At 46.5% G+C, this 25,198-nt stretch overlaps 1 protein-coding gene and 1 long non-coding RNA gene across 7 annotated transcripts in view; one reads left to right on the forward strand and one right to left on the reverse strand.

The window, feature by feature from the left end:
- The window catches only part of CDH2 (cadherin 2), a 399,350-nt gene extending 392,813 nt beyond the window's left edge, over positions 1-6,537 (reverse strand). Inside the window, exon 1 of the mRNA XM_029591171.1 lies at positions 6,065-6,537. Coding sequence (XP_029447031.1) covers positions 6,065-6,136 — 72 coding nt within the window. The 5' untranslated portion in view covers positions 6,137-6,537. The remainder of the gene's footprint in view (positions 1-6,064) is intronic.
- Positions 6,538-6,628: 91 nt separating this feature from the next.
- Positions 6,629-25,198, forward strand: part of LOC115085310 — a 214,668-nt gene continuing 196,098 nt past the window's right edge. For 3 of the 6 annotated variants that reach the window (XR_003854797.1, XR_003854796.1, XR_003854801.1), the window contains exons 1-3: positions 6,629-6,744; positions 16,867-16,951; positions 17,047-17,078. This is a non-coding gene — a long non-coding RNA (uncharacterized LOC115085310). Of the gene's footprint in view, positions 6,745-16,866; positions 16,952-17,046; positions 17,079-18,264; positions 18,286-25,198 lie in introns of all 6 variants that reach the window. The other 3 variants (XR_003854799.1, XR_003854800.1, XR_003854798.1) reach the window with 2 other exon arrangements.

Below are 25,198 nucleotides of genomic sequence, written 5' to 3' on the forward strand. Positions count from 1 at the left end.
TCGTACATGCCGCAATCCATTCTCTTCCCTCCCTTCCACCTTCAGGTCAGTCTCTCTCCCTACCCCTCCGGCCTCTTCTTCTCCCCAGCCACATCCACCCATCCAAGTCAGCTTGCCTGTCTGGCAGCAGGAGGGTGTCGTGGGTGGCAGCAGAGAGATTTCTCCACATGGCTGCCTATTGGCAGATGGCTAACCCGCAGCCACAGGCCACTGCTGCTCCACTCAGCCCTGGACCAACCCGGGGCCATGGCTGCAAGCAGTGGCTTCTCTCCTCAGCCCCAGGGCCAGCCTGGGCCCCCTGGCTCCAGACACCAACATTTGATCATCCCTGGGTATAAACTAAAATTTGAATGTGTCATTTTGGCTCCCACAATCTCCTTACATGGCCATAACACACACATTCCCCTAATTGAAACTCCTACAGCTCCCCTCTCATCATTCCAGGCAGGGCCTACATTAGACGTTCTCTCTTCTTACTCTGTCCTGCCTTCCTCTTCCAGACTCTTTTATTTAGAGCAGGCAGGCAACAGATCACTGACCTAGGCACGTTGCAACACTCCTACAGAACTTCAACTCCCACCACGAGAAGCTACGGAAAATTAACTTTGGTACATTCTCTCTCTTGATGTCAATTTGTGCTTGTTGATGCAGATGTTGGCTCGTAAATAACATGCGTGGACAGTGTCTGGATGCTCACAAGCTGCCCTTTATGGAGTGGATTTTCAGGAAAAATATAAGCGTTAAGGAGTTTGAGGAGGTAAAAAGGTACGAGAGAATATATATAGTGGCAAAGGAAACAGTGGCAATTTTCTTTTAAAAAAAAAATGTACTAGCACCAGGCCAGCGGTGGCCTACACCATCCACTCCACCTTTGATGGGGAAAAAAGATGCATGTTCAAAAAGTTGCCAATCGCCATCAAAAGGTGCTAGATCAATGACATGGCAGAATATCATCACCGGTCTACAGCACTGAAAGAGGAATGAAAGCGTTAAAGCAAAGACTGCTTGAGCAGTAAGATGATAATCATAACTTATAAGGCTGAGCAAGGGGAGCAGAAAACATCTGTGCTAAAAGGCAAGAAAATAAAGAGGATACGGGATAAGCAGTGGGGGCAGGAGAGTGTGAGGGGAAGTGAACTCAGTCAGGTAGGAGTAGATCTATCTGCAGATAAAAGAGCTGCATGACAGACAAGAACCTGCCGAGAATTTGGCAGAATACTGAAACTCAAGGTGAGCGGGCGCAGAGAGGCAGCATGCAGGGATGTGCTTTTCTTCTTAATGACATTGCCTATTTCATTTCATTTTGTTTCTAAACTGAAATGATAAAAAGAATTCACAAAATTTTGGGGGATGTTTTATCAAATTTTTCGTTTAGTGTGCACTATTACAATTCAAACAGTGCTCACTAACTGAAAAACAGAAAAAAAAAACAAAAGAAAACCTGTTAGAAAAAAAAATACAGACAAAAAAAAAAAAACAGGGGAGGGAGAATTAAATGAAACAAAAATGTTATCGATGCATATCCTTAGTAGTATGGGTTAGTGACCATGGAAGCCATGTCTACTCTAAAGACTAAATTTCTATGCATCCCTAGGAAATAGGACAAAGCAAGAAAGTCCACACCGAACATCTCCAAATATTTATCCACTTACGAAACTCCAGAATTTGGAAGACATGGCCCTAAAAAAATTGTGTTGGTCAACCTGAATCCTATCATATTACATCTCTGTTTTGTGCACATTAAGTGGCGCACACGTTATAACCAGAAGTCAGGAATTCGGTGAAATTCCTAATTCTCCCCCAAATTGTGTTTCCTGTAATAATCAGACCATCCGGAAAACTATAAAAGTTACAACACCATCCATATTCCCATCCCTTTCTGTATGGAAGAGCAGGCCGGGTGGAGTACCTGGCTGCCAGGATAATGTGGTATCAGACTCGACCTTGGGCTGCTCAGGGGGGGGGGGGGGGTGGAATGGTTAATTGGCTGGTCCTGGCTCCCCAGTCAGGGCCTGGTTTTCCATGGCAATTTTAAACAAGGCAACTCAGTACTTGATGGCTAATTGCATATAGATTGCAGGGGGGCCAAGGGAAAAAGGGAGTAGCTAGGTGATAGTTTAAGGCTGAAGGTCAGGTCAGGTCTTGTTTTTTTACTTTCCTTTGCCACGGTGGGCTGCATCCCTCCCGCCCACTTTTCTTTTTGCAATGTTTTTGGTTGGAGGCGGGTTGCCCAAGCCAGATTAAGGTTTCAGCAGTGTGCTGACGGACTATCTGGCTTGCCAATGAGTGCTGGAAACACTCATTGGCAGGAGCGACTGGGCCCAGTTGCTCCAGAGATGGCTCCTTGCTAGGCTGAGGCCTGCAGGCCAGGTGGCCTGGGGATGTGGCTGATCATCACCAGGGCTTATTTTGAAATGCTGTTTGTCTCGGGCTTGTTTGTTAGTCAATAAAGCTGTGGCCTACTAATTCCCAAGCAATGGGAGTGGTTTTACTGTGCCTGTTATGTATGTTGTAAATGGATGCAGGGAGAGGTGGAAGTCCTGTTCGCCCATGTCACGCTGAGTCTATACAGTACCATAAGCTTCAGGGTGTTCTACAGAGGGGGAAAACAAAACATGGGACCAGCAGTTTTGAGATACACTGACCAAAAATGAAATAAAATTAAACCTTAACTCTTAACTGTTTAAGAAGTCTTTCATGACGTTTATGACTGAGAAGTAACTCGACAAGACTAAGTAGGCCTGGACCAGAGCCTAACACATTTATGGAAAATGCTTGCAGGTGTGTTTGAAAGATTAAACACACAAGTATTATACTGCTTTAAGTTTTGTTTTCAGTATTGTACTCTTAAAATATAAATTTAAAAAAAAAAAAGTCTAGTGGATATTTATGCAGTTCTACAAAATTAACAAACAACTTGCTTCAGAAATATTAGATACATGGTCTAAGAAAAAAAAATGGGGAAAGCCCCAAGCATTTATTTTGGGTAAGGGCACTAATACAAGGCCAACAATCCACACTACAGCCCAACATTAAGGGGGCAAGAAGCAGAAATTGGAGAATTCATGCACCAGATTTATAACATCCATTTATCAATGTTCATAGGATGCATCTACATATACACACGACCAGTGCCCCCACTCTGAGCCACACTGAAGATTAAAAGAAGAAAACCTTTAACATTAAAGTATTAATTCTCCTTTTGTTTGTGATTATAAAACCTCAGTCACATGAGCCAGCCACACTAAGGGTCTTAGAGAGTTGCGGGACGATCACAGGTTTTGCTTAAAGAAAGCACACTTTACATAATCCAAACGAAGCTTTTTCACTCAAGTGAAAAATCTTCAGTACGCTCCAGGGCTGGCTAATTTTATTATTAAGCAACTATCACTGATTGACTATTAAAAACTGCAGGCAAATGCATGACCACTACACGAAGCAGTCCAAAGGGTAAATCAAAGCGGCCAGGGACAGATCATACAGTTTTCTGCTTTAATATACTGGGTTTAGTGGAATGATCTTCAGAAATTATAAGGTTAACATTGCCCCATTTATTACACAAGTCTCAATCGCAGCTATGCTATATAGTGTGGGCATAAGACAACTTGGGTAAATTATCTTTCACCAGATGGGTTGATGGCACAGCTGATTTTCACAGTAAGGCCATCTCCTAGCCCTCTCAATGACATCAGTGCAGGGGTGTGGTCTAGTAGGTAAAAGCATAGGGAAAACCTCCTAAGTCATGAATCCAAATGGTGTCCTTTTGCTTCTCTGGCTGGCCTTGGGAGATTCACTTTACCCATCGACCTGAACGACATTGCTCCTTGGCCCCCAAGCGTTCACGAAGCCTTCATGGACTCAAGGATTGTTGTGCAAGCCAGGGTGTCTGCAATGTATTTCTAAAGAAACCCCGTTGTAAAGCGCACAGGGATCTTGTGTTGGAAGCAGATTACTACCATTACATTCTTTTGTTTCACACCAAACATTTCAGTGTCGCTCCAGGGGTTCACTATATCACTTGCCCTGCAATACGGAATTACCTATTTTAGAAAACTGCAAAGAAGAGGGTGTTTTTACCAAGATTTTTTTTCTTCTTTACTCTGACACAAAATAAACAGAAAAACATCATTTGAATCAGATGATCAGTGGGGGAATAATGCGTTGTGTGTCACAATTTAGAAATGACCAAACCACAAGTTAGTGGGAGAAGTAAAACCAACCCTTATATACACATGATCACTGAAGGGCAAGATCACTTTTACTTCCTTATATTATCAATTTTATTGCGCATGGATTCTTCTCCTCACATTTGCTGCTCTATTTTACATTCATAATTAAAATGCTAGAATGCTGGAACAGAAGCACAGATAGATATAATTTCCTTTGATATTTGTAATAAGTTTCTATGAAACCAAGCCCATCCTTTCATTAAGGAACAGGATCTGCCTTTTATCTTTCACAGCCAGGAGAGAGACTTTTGTGCCAGACCATCATCAGTGCAACAAAACCATCCTGCCAAACTTGAAAACTGTTGTGCATAACCAGATGGGGCAACATGCATTTTAAACCCCGCTTTGAAATAAGCAGCTTGGACTTTGCAGATAATCCCAGACAAAAATGAAACGTTCTTCAGCAGAGAGGCAAGTGAACTTCTATTTTCAGTGAAGTTGCAAAGCAAATCTGAAGAACAGGCCAGGTTCTTCTGTTAGCAGCACAACAGAGTCCAACCTAGCAGCATTCTACCTAAAACAGATTTAGATGAAAAAGGTTCTGGGGGGGGAGCCATCAATTTCATGACAACACCCAAGAAAACCTGATTTAATGGGAACCTGAAGAATTCAAAGGGAAATTGGATTCCCCAACCGTAACATTAGCTGCTCCTCCGATACTGAGTGATGGCCAAGCAGCCAGATCATTTCCTATTCTCACTCGATACCTTTTGTTTTAAAAACTGACTAAACCCGAGATAAAGGATCTGCCCCCTTCTCGCCTTTTCAGGGCCCGCCTATACTTCTTTTCTAGTTTCAAACACCCCCTGCTTTTAAAAGCCTTGCATTAATTCGATTTCTGTAAGAATTTCTCCCATCACGGATAAAAGCCAAAATCTCAAGGCACCAAAGCCCAGGTATCACGCAAAGTATTCCGTTTCCAGTCTTCGGATACAGATCCGCCCCGAGGAGAGCGCTCACTTTCCAAGGTGTAACAGAATAAGAGGGCATTAAAAGAAGCTCAACCTGCCCCGGCACACTAAAATTACATGTGCATAAAAACTCCTTCCACCTGCCGATTGTACGGCTATGGCACGCAGTTTCGTTTTTATTGGAACAGAGGCTGCGAGTGTGCATTAAAAAAATAAAAAAAAAATAAAAATCCCACAATCCAGTCACCGCAACCCTCCCCCCACCGCAAAAGGCATTTTTATTGACAAAGCGAGACAAAAGCTATGCTGAGCACAGGGCTGGATCGCCGCCGATGAACTGCTTCCCACACCAGTCGGGCATGCTTACTGCGGCGGCCGGGAGAAAGCAAACTGGAATCTCGCCCCCCACCCTCCATCCCAGGGAGAGCGGCTCCTTAACAACCGGAGAGGTTTCACCTCCGGTCTTTAGGAACCGGGGAGCGGCATAATGCAGCCCACCCGAGACTCTCTGCGGGGCTGCACGGCGACTCGCCGGCCGGGGGGGGGGGGGGATCTCCCTCCCCACTGCAACAAATGCCCGGGCCGCTGAGCGAGAAGCCCCCCCCCCCCTCGGAAATCTCCAGCAGGGCAGCAAAGAAAGCGGAGCGTTCCCCTAGGCGGGGGCCCGGACCCGTTATGCACATGAGCCAGCCCCAGCACCCGGTGCGTGTCACAGCCGCGGGTCCCCAAGAGTCACCGCCGACGAACGCGCAGGGAGAGGAGGGCGCTCAGCCAGCGAGCAATAGGAGCCATCGCCACGCCACCTGCTAAGCCCGGAGCGCTTTCACGTGCGTGGATCCAAGGCGCCGCTCTCCTCCCAAGCCCGGCACCTGCAGCCGCGACGGCGAGCGTCCGTCCGTCCGTCCGTCCCCCGCACCCCCTTACCTGCTGCAGCAGCGCCGCCAGCACGAGCAGCGGCAGGCTCCGCGCCGCCCGGCGCCCGGGTGCGGTGGCCATGGGCGGGAGGTGAAGCTGGAAGGGCGGCGGCGGCGGCGATGCTGCTGATGCTGACTTCTCCCGGAGGAGGAGGGGCGGGCGACAACACCCCCTCCGCCCCTTCCTGGGCACCGAGAGAGACTCTCTCCCCCCACACACCTCCCCGCTCTTCTCCGCCTCAAGACGGCCGCAGCTCCGCTTCCTCCAGCTCCTCGGAGGCTTTTTGTCCGCACCCGCCTCCCTCCTACAGCACAAGTGCCGAGCGATGGAGAAGCAAAGCGATGGGCGGCCGCAGCGTTAGGCTCCGGGATGCCGCCGCTGCCGCTGGGACTCGCTGTCCTCCCCGGCTCGCATCCGCGCTTTCTCCCCGGTCTCTCTCAACGTGCGGCCGGTGCTGCGCTGCTGCCGCCGGCTCGCCCCCAGCGCTACACTCCGCCCCTGGCCCACCCGCTCCCTCCCCGCCTGTCTCCTCCCACCTCCGCCCCTGAGCAGCCCCTGCCCGACCCTCCCTCTCTCTTTCGCCGCCGCCGCCGCAGCTCAGCGCCTCCCCGGCTGGCTCCGGACGCTACACGGGAAATCCTGCACGCGTCTACTTCATTTCTCTTCGGGAAGAGAGGCAGATTAATTTGGTTTGTTTTTTTTTTTCACCCGATCTCTAGGAATTTTATTTATGTTTACCCTTTCCCTTCCAAACGTTCATATATATTTTTTTTGTGTTGTTTGCAAGTGGATATATTTTCCTTTGCAGCAGCAACTGTACAGCACAAGACAATATTGGGCCAATGCTTCTTTGCTTCGCTGCTGCAAGCTTAGATTTATGGGATCGGGCTACGCCCACCTTAGCCCTCGTCCCCGCTTTTATGTAGTTATATATTTGGTTTCGTTGTCGGGATTTTTAGTGTTTTTTTTCTTCGGTTCCGGAGGAAAGAGGCTGAAGCAAGTTGGGGGGGTGGGGAAGAATCGGCACGGACTAATACACATAAAATAAAATAGGTCGATTGTTTGAGCTCCGGTGTTTTACAATGAGCCACCTGCTGGGAGAGGAAGATTGGCAGCTCCACTACCCTAGCAGGGGTGGCTGATGGTATTTACACCTTCACCCTTATTGTCTGACAGTGTTCATGTTGTTTGGCCCAGCAGGACTTTTTCTGGTTTCCTTTTCTTAAAAAAAAAAAAAAAAAGCAAGCTACTTGTAAATTATTGTCAAACTACATTTTTAAGGGTATGCTTCAACTTCAAACTGTGACAGTACACAATCTGCATTAGTTTACCTGAATATGGACATTAAAGATCACGGTTAAAAACAAACGGGTGCAAGAGAGGGAGGAGAGCAGGCTGAGGTGGAATATAATAAAGCCTCCGGATCTGAAGCGGAGAGGAAAGCTGAGCACAGAGAAGGAACTGGCGCCCCGTAATTGCCATCCTTCCTATGGAAGATGGGCACTCTGTGATGATTAAACACAAATCTTTTTCTTTGCCTATGTCTGCTGAGCCTTTTCCACAGAAGGGCAGGGATGTAATTAAATCTTACTTGTACAGTGTAGTGGCATTAAAATTGGCATGTGCACCATTTTGGGGAATCTGAATTTACCACAGAGGTTTTGCCATTATTTTAACACCTGAGTCATGGATTCAAATAGAAAATTCACAGTTAAGCCCCGGGTTTTTTTTTGGTTTGTTTTTTTTTAATGTAGCAAGATGTCTGGCTCTTATGTAAGACATGCTTATTTAGACGCGGCTATTTTTTGGGAGATGAAGGAGTTTAAATCAAAGAACTCCAATAGTTTACTCCTTATATCTTATATACACCATGTTTTTTTTAATTTTATTTTATTTTTTTCATTTGCACCAAAACATTTGACTTTCCATCTGGATTTGAACAGATGTCTGCAACAATTCTGAAACTCTTCATGATCAATACTTTGCCGTTTCCGGAAATCACGAATGATATGATCACTACTTCCCTAACCAAGAAGAACCTGAACGTCCGCAATTAATCTTATTTAGCTACTCTGCCTTGAAAGGCTGTGATGCTGGAAACAACCGCTATTTCCGAAAGCAGTCCTTTGTTTCATTTTTTTAAATATGGCACTGGTGATTGATTTTAACCGCGATATGATAGTGGGTACTGGCTTCTGATGTGTACATGCCGTAACAGTAGAAGCCAAATTCTCACTGTGTTAGGACGACAAGAAAAAAATATTTCAAAAGCCCTGCTTTTCTCAACAGAACGGCCCTGCCCAAAACCCGCCCCTCCCCCTTCCCTCCACCATAGTAACTGATTACTATGTTCTTTGCAGTAGTGCACTTTCAAAGGAATCATGGTAGCTCTTTAAAGCAGTTGCTCATGGTAGTGTTATTTTGTCTTCCCGTTGCACTGAAGCTCTGTCTTGTGGGTAGCTTTGTGTGCATGTCTGGTGGGTACTGGAAAAGCTCAACAGTTACAGAAATGAGAGGTACAACATAGCATAATGGGGGGAAAAAAAAGCACAGAAGGCTGTAAGATTCTGCATGGAAAGGATTAAAATCCAAGCATATTGCATGTAACTGAAAATGTTTTAGTCTGACAGGGACCAGGAAGCAATACTAGGTGATGTGCATGCTTCAAATATATCCTAAGGAAAGAGGAACTGTAAAAAAAAAAAAAAAAAAAGTATGCAGGTGTTTTCAATTTTGTGGCCTGCTCCCTTTCTTTGTGTCCTGCCAACTGAACCCTGTAAGATGGGAGCCTAGCATAGGCAGTGGAACAAGATGGCCACCCATGGACCAATCAACTTTTGGCACAGCTTCAACAAAGAGTGTGGGAGCGAGGCATGTGCTGTCCATATATGGAGCTGCCATTACCATGTCCCACCACCATCATATCTGCCTCCGAGCTGGAGAGCTGCCTCCTTCCCTCCTCCCTTCCCCTCCCCTCTGCACCCTGCCATCATCTGCTGGTCCAAACACTGCAACCATTAAGGAAGAGAGATGGCCTGGATTGGAGCTAAGCTTTTCTGCTGGCTGGGAGCTAGGAGAAGGGTAGTGTGAATACTGCTAGGCAGGGAGGAGTAGGGAGATGGGATCATTTCAAAATTGATAGATTTTTTCACAAAATTTTGTGTATTTTATTTTTCATTTTAGTGTTAACTATGTTCATTTCGCACTATTACAACTTGAATAATGTGTCCTAATTGGAAATAATGTGCATTGAATAGAAATAGTGTGCAGAAAAACAACAACAACAACAAAAATCCTAATGAATCAACACCTCCCATCCACGAAAATGTGCACACAATGAAACAAACCTGAAAGTATAATTGTATCAATGCACATCCCTAGGAGTCGGGAATGCTGAGTAGAGAGGGGAGGAAGAGTGAGGATATGAGGGATGCTGAGGAAAGGAGGGGAGAGAGGATCAGGGAGATGCGGGCGGGGAACTATGGGGAGGGGAGCCAGCAGAAGGGAGGTGATGCTGAAGACAGAGTTTGGTTGGTTTGTTTCCCACTGCCATCCCCTCACCAACACCAGCATCACAAAAATAGGGTTCTGCTTCTCCTATAGCCTAGATAAAACATTTGCTGCCTCCAGCTGAAACAACACCCTGCCTCCAAAGGTGCCACTTCACCTCAGTTCAGCGGAGCAGGCTGAGCCAATCCTGATTTTGCCCCATTGTATGCATTCCCATTAATTGGCCTAAAAAAAAATCCAAATTAAATTTAATTTAAATTAGAACTTATTTGACCTGCTATTGGCTGCAATAAGACGAGGTGCAATTGAACGTACAAAATAATTATTATAATAATGCAAAGGCTAACAAGACAAAACACAATTATAAATAAAACAATGAACCAAACTGAAATTTACAAAAGACCAATAGAATAAGGTCAAGATGGTGATTGTATATCAGATAGAAAAGCCAGGTCTTTAAGCCTTTTCTGAAAAAGAGATAATTTGATTCAAATCTCTGCTCTCATGGAAGTTAATTCCAGAGTGGTGCAGGCTGAGGCAGAAGGACTAGCCCTACCCTTGTGTGTTTTAGCCTCTGAAGTAAAAAGCTTATGGGGTCAATCTAAACTGGAAGTTACAGGAAATCAAACATTTTAGGTATTGAGGTGCTGAACAGGGAGCCAATACAGCTGTCTTGATAGGGATGTCACTCTCTCCACTCGTGGTCTAGCCAAGACCACCCAATCTGCGGTATTTTACACTGCCTTCAGCTTCTTTACGATTCGTGCAGGAAGTTCCACACAAACAGGCCAGGCCGATGCAATACAGTGCGCTCAGGCGCATGCACGGCTGTACATGCGATTGGACACACTTTTTGAATGTGCTTCCATAATCCCCAGTGCAATACAGGGATCAGCGCGTGCAAAATGCATGCCCAAACCACCGCGAAGCTAACGGCGCCCATCACATGTAAAGTACATGTAGATGAGGCTATTAGCTAATCCTTGGGATTCAAAAAATTTCCCGCACGGCCAATGTGCCCATTGCAACGCAGCAAAGTTTACACCCGGGGCTGGCGTAAATGTTTGCCATGCTCAACGTCTCATTGGAAAAAACAAAAAAATCCTGTTTTCTGTGATTCCTTCTCTTAGTGTCGTTGGGATACTAAGTAGGAGGAACCACAGAAAGCAGATCCAGGTAAAAAAAAAAGTCTTGAAAAAAAAAAGTCAGGGCGTCCAATATATACACAGTCTAGGCCATATATCTTGTGCATGCATATTGTGCCGGTAGCGGGAGAAAACGGATGCTCGTATTGAGCATCTGTTTTCCTAACCCACATTGACAGTCACCTCTCCTGGGCGCCCAATGCCAAGGAGTTGCTAGGGACGCATAATTTTCCCTAGCACCTCCTTTTTAGCATGACCCCTCATTTAAATATTAGATTGCGTGCCCAGGAGAGGTGGCTGGGTGTGCGTTAGGAAAGCGGACGCTCAGCATTGAGCACTTGTTTTCTATGTGCCCATATTGCATTGGCCTGAGATATCATTACAATCCTTTATTTATTTATTTTATTTTAAATTCTTTTAATATACCGATGCTCAAGACCAGGTCTTATCATACCGGTTTACAATGGAACTGGGGGAGAACCAATGAACAACTACATAGAAGATAAAGTTACATTAAACATGGGAGCATAAACATGGGCGTTGGAAGAAAGGAAAGATTTCAAAATGAATACATTGGAGGGTATTGAAAATAATCAGCGAAAGGCAATTAAGTAGCGAGACCTAAAAGGATAACATAAGGTAGCTGAAATTCAGCTGGAGAATTTATCGTATGCAATTATTAGCATAACATTTCCTGTGTAAGGAGGAACAGGGGATGTAAATGGGGGGTGGGGGGGGATGGTGGCCGGGCAGGGACCGGAGCGAGGGAGGAGGTAGGAAATGGGAAGGGAGGTGAGAGAGTCAATATTGGTTAATGGAGGCTCTTTCAACGGTAAGCTTGAGCGAATAGCCAGGTTTTCAGTTTCTTTCTGAAGGATAGATGGCATTGTTCCTGGCGTATATCTGGGGGAAGAGAATTCCAATGTAGCGGACCCGCTGTCAAAAGTGCTCGTTTATGAATGGTGTTATGGACCGAGGATTTGTTCGGGGGAGCCTGGAGAGAGCCTTTGTATGCGGATCTGATCGGCCTTGTGGAAGCATGAAGTTCGAGAGGGATGGAGAGTTGGAGAGAGGATTGCTGGTAGACTGATTTGTGAATGATAGTAAGAGTCTTGAAGAGTATTCGGTAGTGGATGGGTAGCCAGTGTAGGATTTTTAGGATTGGTGTGATGTGGTCCTTACGACGTGTGTTTGTAAGAATCCTGGCCGCTGCGTTTTGCAGCATCTGTAGAGGTTTAGTAGATGAGGCGGGGAGACCGAGTAGTAGTGCGTTGCAGTAGTCTGTCTTTAAAAACAGTATGGATTGAAGAACTGAACGGAAATCGTGGAAGTGTAGGAGTGGTCTTATCATCTATTGGTCTTATCATCTATTTGTCTTATCATCTAGTGGTCTTATCATCTAGATGCAAGAGCACCCAAGCAAGAATAATTGTCCTCAGTACCGGGGGGGGGGGGGGGGGCGCTGGCTAACAGAGCAGAATCCTAAAATAGGCCAGATCTGTCTCATCATTCTCTTGACTTTCCAAGGCCTTTCTAGCTACCTCCAGAACCATGGCTCAGCCTCAAAGTAGTATCCAGATAAACTCCTAAAATTGTAACTTTTAATAAACGTAGACAAGTAGAGCCTTCCAGGATGGGACCAGTTCTAGGTGATGTACTCTCAGCAAACCTCATACCCCTACTGCAGTGTCAGGCCGATACACTCTCCTGTGCGCACAATTCACTAAAACAAAATATTTAAATTAGGGCCCGCGGTAAAAAGAGGCGCTAGGGAAACTAGCACGTCCATAGCGCCTCTTTTTGGACAGGAGTGGCGGCTGTCAGCGAGTGTGACAACCGATGCTCAATTTTGCCAGCGTCGGTTCTCAAACCCGCTGACAGCCAAGGGTTCGGAAACCGGATGCCGACAAAATTGAGCGTCCAGTTTTCAAGCTGCGGGCCGATTTTAATTTTTATTTTTTTTTAAAATTTTTGATTATTTTTAACTTTTGGGACCTCCGACTTAATATCTTTCCCGGTGCCGGCAGAAATTAATGCCTACCTTTGGGTAGGCGCTAATTTCTGAAAGTAAAATGTGCGGCTTGGCTCCGTTGTAACGCACTGTACTGTATCGGCCTGTGTGTAAGGGCACAACTTGCAGAGTGTGGACCCAATAGGACCCAGCTGGGGAGGCAGCTAAATGCTTCTGGTTCTAAATTACAGGGAATAATACATTGTTAAATTAAAATGTTATGATAAAGATATTCAAATATCTCAGCGTTATAAATAATTCACAAGAGGTTAGCATTTGTTCAGGAGAAGTAAAGTTCTAGAATCAGGGGTCATGATATGAGACTGAAGGGTAGAGTCACAGTGATATGGAAATACTGGATGCATTGAACAGCTACACAGTGGACCTGGTAGAGGTAAAAACAGTAACAAAGTTCAAGAAAGCATAGGATAAACTCACAGGGATGAATTTTAAAAGAGTTGCTCCTGTTAAAAGGCCTATATATGCACGAGGGTGAGCAACTCATTTTAAAATTAGAAAGTTACATGCGCATATGCAAGCAACAGAATGCGTGGAACAAAAGGGTGGATTTGGGGTGGGTCAGGGCGGGGCCCGGGCCCACATTTACACACATAAATCCTGATTTTAAAACCAGCGAATGCAGCACGGGTCGGACTGTTACCTGCACATATATTACTCCTGCTGTTTTTCAGATGTAAGTCAGAATAATACTCATTATAGCCAAAAATGACTGGTGGAGGGGTGTGGTTAAAATGGGGGGAATGCAGGCTGCAGAACCAGAGGTGTCCTGATGACCTTAAGATAGACTGGACAAACTGGTGTAGTACGGGGCAGATTTTAAATGTTACGCGCGCGGGGTACATTTGTGCGCGCTACCTGGCGTGCACAAATGTGCACCTGATTTTATAACATGCGCACGCTGCCGCGCGCATGTTATAAAATTTGGGTGAGGCGCGCACAAGGGGGTGCACGCTTGTGCACCTTGCGCGCGCCGAGCCCAAGGGGAGCCCCGATGGCTTTCCCCGTTCCCTCCAAGGCCACTGAAATCGGAGCGGCCTTGGAGGGAACTTTTTTTTTGATCCCCCCCACCTTCCCCTCCTGTCCCCTATCTAACCCTCCCCACAGCCCTAACTAAATCCCCCCCTACCTTTGTTGCAGGAGTTATGCTGTGCTGGAGGACTCGGGACCGCCCTCAGACCGGCCCAACCCCGCCCCGGCCCGCCGCCACACCCACGGCCACACCCCTGAACCGCCCCTTTTTTGAAGCCCCGGGACATACGCACGTCCCGGGGCTTGCTCGGCGGACAAAGGGGTAGTTTTTCAGGGGTTACAAGCTTTCAATAATTTAGATATTGCTTAGAACCTTGGACAGGTTAATTACCCAGCTGTTGGAATTATAGTCAATCAAGTCTTGCAAATCACTTTTTTTTTAGTTTTATTTATAAATTTAATGTTAAAGTCATACAAATTTTTACTTTTGTTGGATATTGATCATAAAGTTTAATGTAATTTTTGCTTTTGGTTTTTTACTTATGTTTTATTTTATTTTTATTTTTATTTCTATAAAATTACTTTATTTTAAGTTTTCTTTGAACATATTGTAAACCGCTTCGGTCATCTCTAGCATTTGGTGAAACGGTATATAAATGTATTAAATAAATAAATAAATAAATAAATAAAATCTACCCCCAAGTGAACAAAATGATTAATTCCTTCATGCATGCAAGTTTTAAAATGTGTTCACTTGCACATGTAAAAGCCGACAAGCCCCAAGGAAAGGTATGTGAATAACGATTCCTTGCGTAACTGTTTAAAATTAGGAGCACACCTACGCGTGCTAGGCATATTTTATATTATACATACACGCTTGCGCAAATGATTTAAAATTCCAGCATCAGTGGGCACATGCACACTTATTTTAAAGTTACCGTCAAAGGATACCTGCTTGGTACAAGGGTGAAGCCAAAGATCAAGTTTGTTCTGCATCAGTGCGATAAGGGAGATCAGACAGACTAAATGACTCTTGCAGCTGTCATATAATATGTTTTTATTTTGTAAATTTAGACTGCTTTGTAAGATATAAATCAGCTATTTATGCAGCCTCCCTGCCAGCAGAGGTCACCAGCAAGCCTCGCTCACAGCTGCATAGCCACCTCCTGGCTAATTACAGGATACAGCAGTTCTAGCCCTACTTAATTCAGCCTGTCCATTTCCTCTGTGCCTCTTTATCTAGTCACCTCGGCTCCTTGACCTGGCCATCCTTGCTGTGCTTTCCTGCCTTTTCTTGTGGCCTACCTTAGCCTCCTGCCTTGCTCTGTGGCCTTCCAGGTCTCCTTGCCTTGCTCAGTGGCCTTCTGTGCCTCCCTTTCTTGCCTTGTGGCCTTTAGGCCTTCTAGGTGTACCCCGATGGCCTTGTTCCCTGTTTGGCATTTTTTGTTTACTGTTGCCTGTTCTAGTTCTGTCCTTGTCTAGTCCTATCCTTCCCCAGTCCTTGTCTGCTCTTGTCTTGTCCTATCCATTCCTGCCCAGGCCAGTCCTTATCCTCCCATTGCCAAGTCCAGTTTAATTCCTTGATCATTTCCAAGGCCTTGCCCTGGTCCTTTGTCTCAGGCCTTGCCCTTGTCTTCTGGTCCAAGCCTGCCCCTGATCCTAGCCCTTGTCTCCACCCTGTACTGTGTTCCAGCACTATCCATGGTTCCAGTGGCCACCAGACCCCCCCAAGGGCTCAACCTGCGGGGAAGATGGCTGGTATAGGCAGAAGCAACCAAACAAAAGATGAAATCTTTTGTCCCTCCTCCTTGTATTCATTGTGGTATAGGCAGAAGACCATCCCCAGCCCTGTCTTGCAGCCCTGTGTCGCTTCTGCGGAGATGATCTCTGATTCCAGCCTGCCAAACCATGACACCATGATGATGTGTTGTTTAAACTGGCCCTGTCTGTAACTGATTTTTATTTCATTCCTAAGGAGAAAGAACTTATAAAACATTTTCTATTCCCACCAGCAAAGATACATTTTTTTAAATCTGGGTGGTGATGATGTGTCAAATCAACTTTCAAAGTCAATACTTTGTGCATAATGCATTGAGCCCACCTTTTATGTTAAAAATATAAGGACTTAAAGCTCTGAAAAAAACAGAAAGGGGACCTATGAATAAGACTGACAGGTATTTTGAGAACAACATTCAGGGCCAAATTCATATAGGACTTTCCCCATAGATCCAGCCTGAGAATAAAGTCTTAATGAATCAGGCCTTTTGTTGAAAAAAGTGAAAATCTGTAGAACTTTCAGGAAAGATTTTTCTAATTGTTGGGAAGAAATGCACATAGCAAGAAACGTACACGGAAGACAATCAGCGCAGAAATGAACGGGATCCTCAGGGGGACTAGGACTGCTTTACTCGCCGGTCAGCGCAGCTGCTATTCTTGCAGTTTGGGCAGAACTTATCCCATCGAGGGCTTAGGTTTCTCCGCTCCTTGGACCTCAGGGGACCTGTCTTGGATCTCTCTACCCTCCTAGGACCTTGAGGGCCCAGGGCTTGGATTCCTCCCCTCCTAAACAGCTGGAGGCCAACATGTGTACTTTGATTTTTCAAGTGTATGTGACTTTTTTTTGGTAAAGCTACTTTTTTACATCACGTCAATTTGTTCCATGTTTTAGTTTGATGTTTCTATCTATGATAATGGCAAGTGTCTTAAAATTATGTTCGCATATAAACCTGGGTTTGATATTTATTTTTTTACATTTATAGACCATCTATCTTGGAATGTTCAAAGTACAACCCACTAAATAGTTACAAGCACATATGCAATAAATGCAGGGCTATTGGTACTTAAATGCCTAAAAAATGTAAACAAAGGCATAGCATCTTGTAGACCATGTTCTGTGATGGGTCAAAGACTTGCGACATGGCCAAGGTAGATGGTATAAAAGTGCAGTCATATAAGGCAGCAAGTAGACCAATGTTATATCACAGTAACACAGCTCAACATTAAAAAAAATTCTATTTCCTCATAACATTTTATTCAAATGATATTCAGATTTTATGTATAATTACTTTGTATTATAGCACACTCAGATTATATGTACACATAAAGAAATCATAAGATCATTTATTAGCTTACTATTTATAAATATTTTCTTACAGGATGTACTTCAGTCATGTAATCTAACAATTACCTTCTATATAAAAGAACCTCAGAAACTACCATCAAAGTTATACTATCAGATAAGTATGCTAAATTCCTTCCGCTTTATTCTATTGTCCAGAATATGTATTTACTCTAATGTCTTTGAGATCTGATTCTATATTTCAATTCTTTTTCAGTTCTACTCAGTTGAAAGTCTCTATAAGGGTAGGTAAGTAACTTCTGTATTTTTTTTTAATCAGTTTTCTGTTGTGAGTCTATTACTATATTATGTTGAACTCAGGCCTGGCTAATCATTTGTTTTATGATACTTGTGTTGCGCTCGGGGGTGGACCCTTGTCCTGGAGCAGTGGAGAACGGCTCCCTGGTAGGGACCAGGAAGCACCTGCCCCCAGAGGGCGGAGCACTGGAGGAGACAGAGGCTAGGATGAGCTTCACCACTGGAAGCCCGAGGTCCCCCCGGGTGGAGCCCGTAGGGACCCGGGCCGCTTGGACTTAGGTGGGCCTTGCAGGGTCTCCTGGAGAGGTGGTAGACAGGCGTGCCCACGGACAGCAAGGGAGCGCGGTCGGACTTGAGACTGAGGTTCCGATGGAGCAAGGAAGATCAGAACAGCATAGGCGATGACAAGGCAAGGGACAGAGCCAATATCAGGAGACGTAGTCAATCAGGCAGAGGTCAGAATCTGAGGGTCAGTCCAAGGAGTAGTCAGGCAAGGCAGAGGTTAGGTTCCGGAGGTCAGACGAGGTCACGAGGCAGGCAGAGGTCAAGATGCAGGCAGCAGACAGGAAGGTCGAGGAACAGGCCGAGGTCAGTACTAAAGAGACAGTCCGAGGGTACTACCTGGGGAGATGGACGGACAGACGCAGGAACAGAAGGATGCAGGAACAAGATTGGAACAAGTATTAGTATGCAGTGAAAATCTAGCACACAATGCCAACCCAATTGCCAAGGCAAGGAAGTGCAGCGAGGGACTTCCTTAAGTAGTTCCTTCAAACGGCGCGCCGCAGAGCTAGGACCCACCCCTGGCCCTACAAGAGGCTGGGCGGTCCGCACATGCGTAGGGGCGTGGCCAAAGCCACGGGAGGCGCCAAACTCCGGCGTGAGGCCTGATGCGCAGTGGAAGGCCCGGTGATCGCCGCTGTGGGACGCCGAGGCCTGGAGGTGCTCACGGCTGCCGCTGGGGAGGCCGACCCGGGACCTGCAGAGACGCCAGAGAGGTGAGCAGGCCCGTGCGCAGGCCGGACGTGGACAGGGCGCGCAACACTTGTACTTATCTCTTTCTGTTTTCTTCTTTGCTTTCGTTGCTGGCCAGTGTTACATCCTTTTTTTTCTTTGTCAGTTTTTGTACCATTTTTTAAATAACTCAAAATATAACTAACTACTTATCTCTCTTCAGGAATTTCTGTAGACTACATCAGTGAGTACCCTGGGTGTATAGTGGTATAATCTAATTGCTACTGGTACCTATCTAACTATTAAAATAATAATAATAGTTTTTCCTTATCATTAGATTAAAAGAATTGCTTTGCAGTCTTTCAGTTTTTCTATCATTCTCCCAACTCTTTTTTATCAATTTAATAAATTATATTACTCTCTAGAGTTGTTATAGTATGAAGTACAGCTCTGCAAGTAATCTTAGTTTTTATTTTTACTTAAAATTAAACTAAAAAAACACAATACACACTCAGTCCATTCATACCCCAATCACTACAAAGCTATCCTTTTAAAATTAACTAATTTCCCTAGACTTTTAGGCCTTACAATAAAGAAAATAGTGCAGCACCATCTTCCCTACTGCCAGCCAGGTCCCAACTGAAGATTTCTTCAACTGTCTCTTTCTTTTAGCATTTATGTTATGATCTGTGGGTTGGTGGACCCTTGGCCCGAGATGCGAGTTGTTACTACCTTTGGGGGAGGAGCCCCACAGGTCCACGCCATCGGGAGGCGGGATACCGGCACAGGAGGAAGCTCTTGGCAAGTGATGGAGAGGTCCCAATGTCCCGTGGCTATCCCCCGCAGGGGTAGGAGGTTCTGGAAGGTCTGCCTCAAGGGGGCGCAGCTGCAGTGTGGAGGAAGAGACCAGGGACGTAGACCACTCACGGGGTGAGATAGTCCGGTCCTGGCCCAGGTAGATGAAGGTAGTAGAACCCCGGAGAGCGGAGGTGAGGCCAGAGAGAAGGCTCGAGCTGACCCGAGGATCGGGACAGGAGACAAGCTGGTGCAAGTAGGGATCCAACCCCGAGGAGCGGGGCAGGGCTAGGTTGAGCGTAGAGTAAGCGCAGCCCGAGGAGCGGGCAAGCGCTGCCAGTCTATAGCATGGATGCGGGCACAGCCCCGAGGAGCGAGGAAGCCCGATGAGGGACTCACGAGATTGCGAATCTGGAGGAGACTCAGGAAGCTGGAGCCAGGAAGGATGGAGCCCAAGAGGTGCGGGGCCAGCCCGAGGAGCCGGGTAGGCCAGGGGAGCAAGTCCCCGAGGAGCGGGTGCCAGACAGGGCCCAAGGAAGGCAGCAGCAGATGACTGGAGAATCTGCAGCAGTAGAGTTAAAGGACGGAACTTGTTTCCAAGTCAGTCTCCTGGGGGCGTCAGCGGCACTTAAAAAGGGAAGGCCAATGACATCATCACAGTGGGACGCCCCTGAGTTCCCGCCGAAGAGGCTTCATAGGTGGGGCCTGTGATGCGTGTGCGTGCCTAGGAGGGCCCAGCGTTGGAGCAGGAAGCAGCGGCTGTTGTAGTCGGGAGGTGGATCCTTAGTCCGGCCAGTTGAGGCGGTGTCCCGTGCAGAGAAAGACGATCAGAAGGCAGACCACGGCAGGAGAAGCGAGGTCTTCACCCTGGAGATCCGTGACCCCTCCAGAGGAGCTTGTAGGGACCCAGGCTGCTGGGACTTAGGAGGCTGACCGTGGAAAGGCGAAGGCCGCAGACTAAGAGACGGACCAGAATCAGGGCAGGCAGCAGAAGTCGTAGACAATGAGACGGACCAGGATCAGAGCACGAGAGACAAGCAGGCTGGGACAGGAAGACCGGAACAGGTGCACAAGGACAGGCTGGCAGGATCAGGAACTCAGGAACAGGCTGGCAGGATCAGGAACACAGGAACAGGCTGGCAGGATCAGGAACACAGGAACAGGCTGGCAGGATCAGGAGCACAAGAACAGGCAACTTGAAACTCCGGGGAGCTGACCACGTTGCAAGGCAAAGAGGGAGGCTCAGACACAGAGTTAAATCCCCCTCGGCGTCTGACGTCACTCCGGGGGCAGCTCCCTTTCTTCGCGCCAGAGGCCCTTTAAAAGTGTTCCCTTTGCGCGTGCGCGCGCGAGCCCTAGTGATGGGACCGCCGGCGTCTACCTCGTGGGAGCGCCGCATGGTAGACCAGAGCAGGAACAGGGGAATCGGAGGCCGTGCCAAACCCCGGGACCAGAGTCAGGTAAGGGGCCGGTCGCGAGGGCCGCAACCGGTACCACAACAGTACCCCCCATCTTACACCCCCTCCGCAGGGGTCCAGGTTTTCCAAGGTTGTCTTGGTGGAATTGGACCAGCAGAGACTTGTCCAGGATATTCCGAGCGGGCTCCCAAGTGTTCTCTTCAGCTCCACAATCCTCCCAAGCCAGAAGGTATTCCCAACGACGGTTGTGGAAGCTTATGTCTAGTACTTCCTGTCCCTGGTACGTGGTGTCATCGGACGTTGAGGGCGAGATGGGATCCGGTGTCGGGTGATGGAAGCGGGAGAGCACCACTGGTTTCAACAGAGAAACATGAAACACGTTGTGTACGCGTAACGAGGAGGGAAGACGGAGTCTATAGGACACTAGTCCAATTCTTTCGGCTACTTGGAAGGGACCACAATACCTGGGGGCTAACTTCCGAGAAGATGCGGGCAGGTGGAGATTCTTGGTGCTCAGCCAGACCTTGGTGCCGGGCAGGAAGACTGCTGCCGGACGTCGATGTTGATTTGTGACCCTCCGAGCTTTATCGGCTGCCTTCGGGAGTTTTCGCTGGATAGTCTTCCAGAGGCGGAGTAGTTGAACAGCGGACGCCTGTGCTGCTGGTGAGGGAACGGCGGCCGGAACTGGTACGGGTGGCCGGAGGTGACGGCCGAAAACAATTTGCAACGGCGATTGCCCGGTAACCGAGTGAGTATGGTTATTATATGAAAACTCGGCCCATGGGAAGAGTGCCACCCAGTTGTTCCGTCCCTCGGAGACGAAGCTGAGGAGGAAGGTCTTTAAGGAGTGGTTCATTCACTTGGTCTGGCCGTTGCTCTGTGGGTGGAAGGCTGTAGACAGGTTCAATTGCACCCCAAACTTTCTGCAGAGGGCCTGCCAATACCGGGCCCTCTGCAGAATCCCCAGTCGGATACTATGCTCTGCGGGAGGCCGTGGGCTCGAAAGATGTGTCGAGTGAAGAGAATGGCCAGTTCAGGTGCCGACGGGAGTTTTGGCAGAGGTACTAGATGGACCATTTTAGAAAAACGGTCAACGGTGACCTAGATGACCGTGTTTCCCTCCGAGGGTGGCAGGTCCACCACAAAGTCCAGGTATCTTTCTCTGGTTTTAATTCTTTTTCTCTTTTATTAACAGGTCTCTGCCTTCATTGGACTGGTTCTGGCCTTTAGCCTTTGGCAGTACATGTAGCTTTACATAGCACTGTTATTAGCCTTTGCTCTGCTGCTGTCACTGCCCTCAGCCCTCTCAACTCAGGCCTCACCAATGGGCCGATACAGTAAAATCGCGGGAGAGCGAGTGAGCGCCCGCTCTCCCAGCGCGCACAGAGGACACTCTCTTGTGCGCGTGATACAGTAAATAAATTTATTTAAATTGGGCCCAGCGGTAAAAAGAGGTTCTAGCACCTCTTTTCGGACAGGAGCAGTGGCTGTCAGCGGGTTTGATAGCCGATGTTCAATTTTGCCGACATCGGTTCTCAATCCCGCTGACAGCCACGGGTTCGGAAACCGGACGCCAGCAAAATTGGGCGTCCGGTTTTCAAGCCGCGGGCCCATTTCACTTTTTTTTAAACTTTTTTTTAACTTTTGAGACCTCCGACTTAATATCGCCATGCCGGCAGAAATTAGCGCCTACCTTTGGGTAGGCGCTAATTTCTGAAAGCAAAATATGCAGCTTGGCTGCACATTTTGCTTTCTGAATTGCACGGGAATACCTAATAGGGCCATGAACATGCATTTGCATGTTGCGGGCGCTATTAGGTTCGGGGGAGTTGGACGCGCGTTTTGAACGCGCTATTACCCCTTACTGTATAAGGGGTAAAGCTAGCATGTCCAAAACGCGCGTCCAATCGCGGGTTAACAGTGCGCTCAGCCAGAGCGCACTGTACTGTATCGGCCTGAAAATTAGGATCTGTTCGAACTTCATCACCCTCTCTGGAGCCCAAGGCTCAGGTAAGTCTTATTTATATTTTTTTATTATTAGGGTATACTTTTTACATATACTTCCTTGCTTAAAAACTGAATGTTTTCCTGGAGGGTGGCCATTGTAACCCCAATATTTAAAAAAGGCTCCAGGGGCGATCTGGGTAACTATAGACCAGTGAGCCTGACTTCAGTGCCGGGAAAAATAGTGGAAACTATTCTCAAGATCAAAATCGTAGAGCATATAGAAAGACATGATTTAATGGAACACAGTCAACATGGATTTACCCAAGGGAAGTTTTGCCTAACAAATCTGCTTCATTTTTTTGAAGGGGTTAATAAACATGTGGATAAAGGTGAACCGGTAGATGTAGTGTATTTGGATTTTCAGAAGGCGTTTGACAAAGTCCCTCATGAGAGGCTTCTAAGAAAACTAAAAAGTCATGGGATAGGAGGCGATGTCCTTTCGTGGATTACAAACTGGTTAAAAGATAGGAAACAGAGAGTAGGATTAAATGGTCAATTTTCTCAGTGGAAAAGGGTAAACAGTGGAGTGCCTCAGGGATCTGTATTTGGACCGGTGCTTTTCAAGATATATATATAAATGATCTGGAAAGGAATACGATGAGTGAGGTTATCAGATTTGCAGATGATACAAAATTATTCAGAGTAGTTAAATCACAAGCGGATTGTGATACATTACAGGAGGACCTTGCAAGACTGGAAGATTGGGCATCCAAATGGCAGATGAAATTTAATGTGGACAAGTGCAAGGTGTTGCTTATAGGGAAAAATAACCCTTGCTGTAGTTACACGATGTTAGGTTCCATATTAGGAGCTACCACCCAGGAAAAGGATCTAGGCATCATAGTGGATACTAGAGATGTGAATCGTGTGATCGATCGTCTTAACGATCGATTTTGGCTGGGGGGGGGAGGGAATCGGATCGTCGCGGTTTTGTTTTTTTAAATATCGTGTAAATCGTAAATCGGGGGAGGGCGGGAAAACTGGCACACTAAAACAACCCTAAAACCCACCCCGACCCTTTAAAATAAATCCCCCACCCTCCCGAACCCCCACAAAATGTCTTAAATTACCTGGGGTCCAGTGGAGGGGTCCCGGTGTGATCTTCCACTCTCGGGCCATGGGTGCGTTGATAGAAATGGCGCCGGCGCTACCTTTGCCCTGTCATATGACAGGGCAAAGGTAGCGCCGGCGCCATTTTGGTTCCTGTCCCCCGACGTCACGAGCGTAGGAGATCGCTCCCGGACCCCCGCTGGACCCCCAGGGACTATTGGCCAGCTTGGGGGGGCCTCCTGACCCCCACAAGACTTGCCAAAAGTCCAGCGGGGGTCCAGGAACGACCTCCTGCACTCGAATCGTGTTGCCGTAATGCAAAATGGCCATACGGGCGGCGCCATTTTGCAACGAGTATTGCAAAATGGCGCCGGCCGTATGGCCATATTGCCGTACTGCAAAATGGCGCCGGCTGTATATTTAAAAAAGTTTTTACTGTGAGTTTTTGCCTCTACAGCCAACTTCTTTTCAAATTCTCTCATAGCCTGTCTTATCAATGTCTTACATTTAACTTGCCAATGTTTATGCTTTATCCTATTTTCTTCTGTTGGATCCTTCTTCCAATTTTTGAATTGGAAAAATAAAAAGTCATGGGATAGGTGGCAATGTCCTTACGTGGATTACAAACTGGCTAAAAGTCAGGAAACAGAGAGTAGGATTAAATGGACAATTTTCTCAGTGGAAGGGTGTGGGCAGTGGAGTGCCTCAGGGATCTGCATTGGGACCCTTACTTTTCAATATATTTATAAATGATCTGGAAAGAAATACGACAAGTGAGGTAATCAAATTTGCAGATGATACAAAATTGTTCAGAGTAGTTAAATCACAAGCAGATTGTGATAAATTCCAGAAAGACCTTGTGAGGCTGGAAAATTGGGCATTAAAATGGCAGATGAAATTTAATGTGGACAAGTGCAAGGTGATGCATATAGGGAAAAATAACCCATGCTATAGTTACACAATGTTAGGTTCCATATTAGGTGCTACTACCCAAGAAAGAGATCTAGGCGTCATAGTGGATAACACATTGAAATCGTCGGTTCCGTGTGCTGCTGGAGTTCAGTGTGCTGCAGCAGTCAAAAAAGCAAACAGAATGTTGGGAATTATTAGAAACGGAAAATGTCATAATGCCTCTGTATTGCTCCATGGTGAGACCACACCTTGAATACTGTGTACAATTCTGGTCGCCGCATCTCAAAAAAGACATAATTGAGATGGAGAAGGTACAGAGAAGGGTGACCAAAACGATAAAGGGAATGGAATAGCTCCCCTATGAGGAAAGGTTAGGACTTTTCAGCTTGGAGAAGAGTCGGCTGAGCGGAGATATGATAGAGGTGTTTAAAATCATGAGAGGTCTAGAACAGGCAGATGTGAATCGTTTTTTTACTCTTTCGGATAATAGAAAGACTAGGGGGCACTCCATGAAGTTAGTATGTGGCACATTTAAAACTAATTGGAGAATGTTCTTTTTCACTCAACGCACAATTAAACTCTGGAATTTGTTGCCAGAAGATGTGGTTAGTGCAGTTAGTATAGCTGTGTTTAAAAAAGGATTGGATAAGTTCTTGGAGGAGAAGTCCATTAACTGCTATTAATTAAGCTGACTTAGATAATAACCACCGCTATTACTAGCAACAGTAACATGGAATAGACTCAGTTTTTGGGTACTTGCCAGGTTCATATGGCCTCGATTGGCCACTGTTGGAAACAAGATGCTGGGCTTGATGGACCCTTGGTCTGACCCAGTATGGCATGTTCTTATGTTCTTACTAGGTCAAATCATATGTCAAATTCAAGAATAGCATCTAGAGTAAACAAAGGTAAAATACCAAAATATCTAAGCAAAGATTTTCTGTTGTATTAAGCAGAGGTATTTTAACAGAAGTT

The sequence above is a fragment of the Rhinatrema bivittatum genome, chromosome 2 (genome assembly GCF_901001135.1).
Source record: "Rhinatrema bivittatum chromosome 2, aRhiBiv1.1, whole genome shotgun sequence".
Lineage (NCBI taxonomy): Eukaryota > Metazoa > Chordata > Amphibia > Gymnophiona > Rhinatrematidae > Rhinatrema > Rhinatrema bivittatum.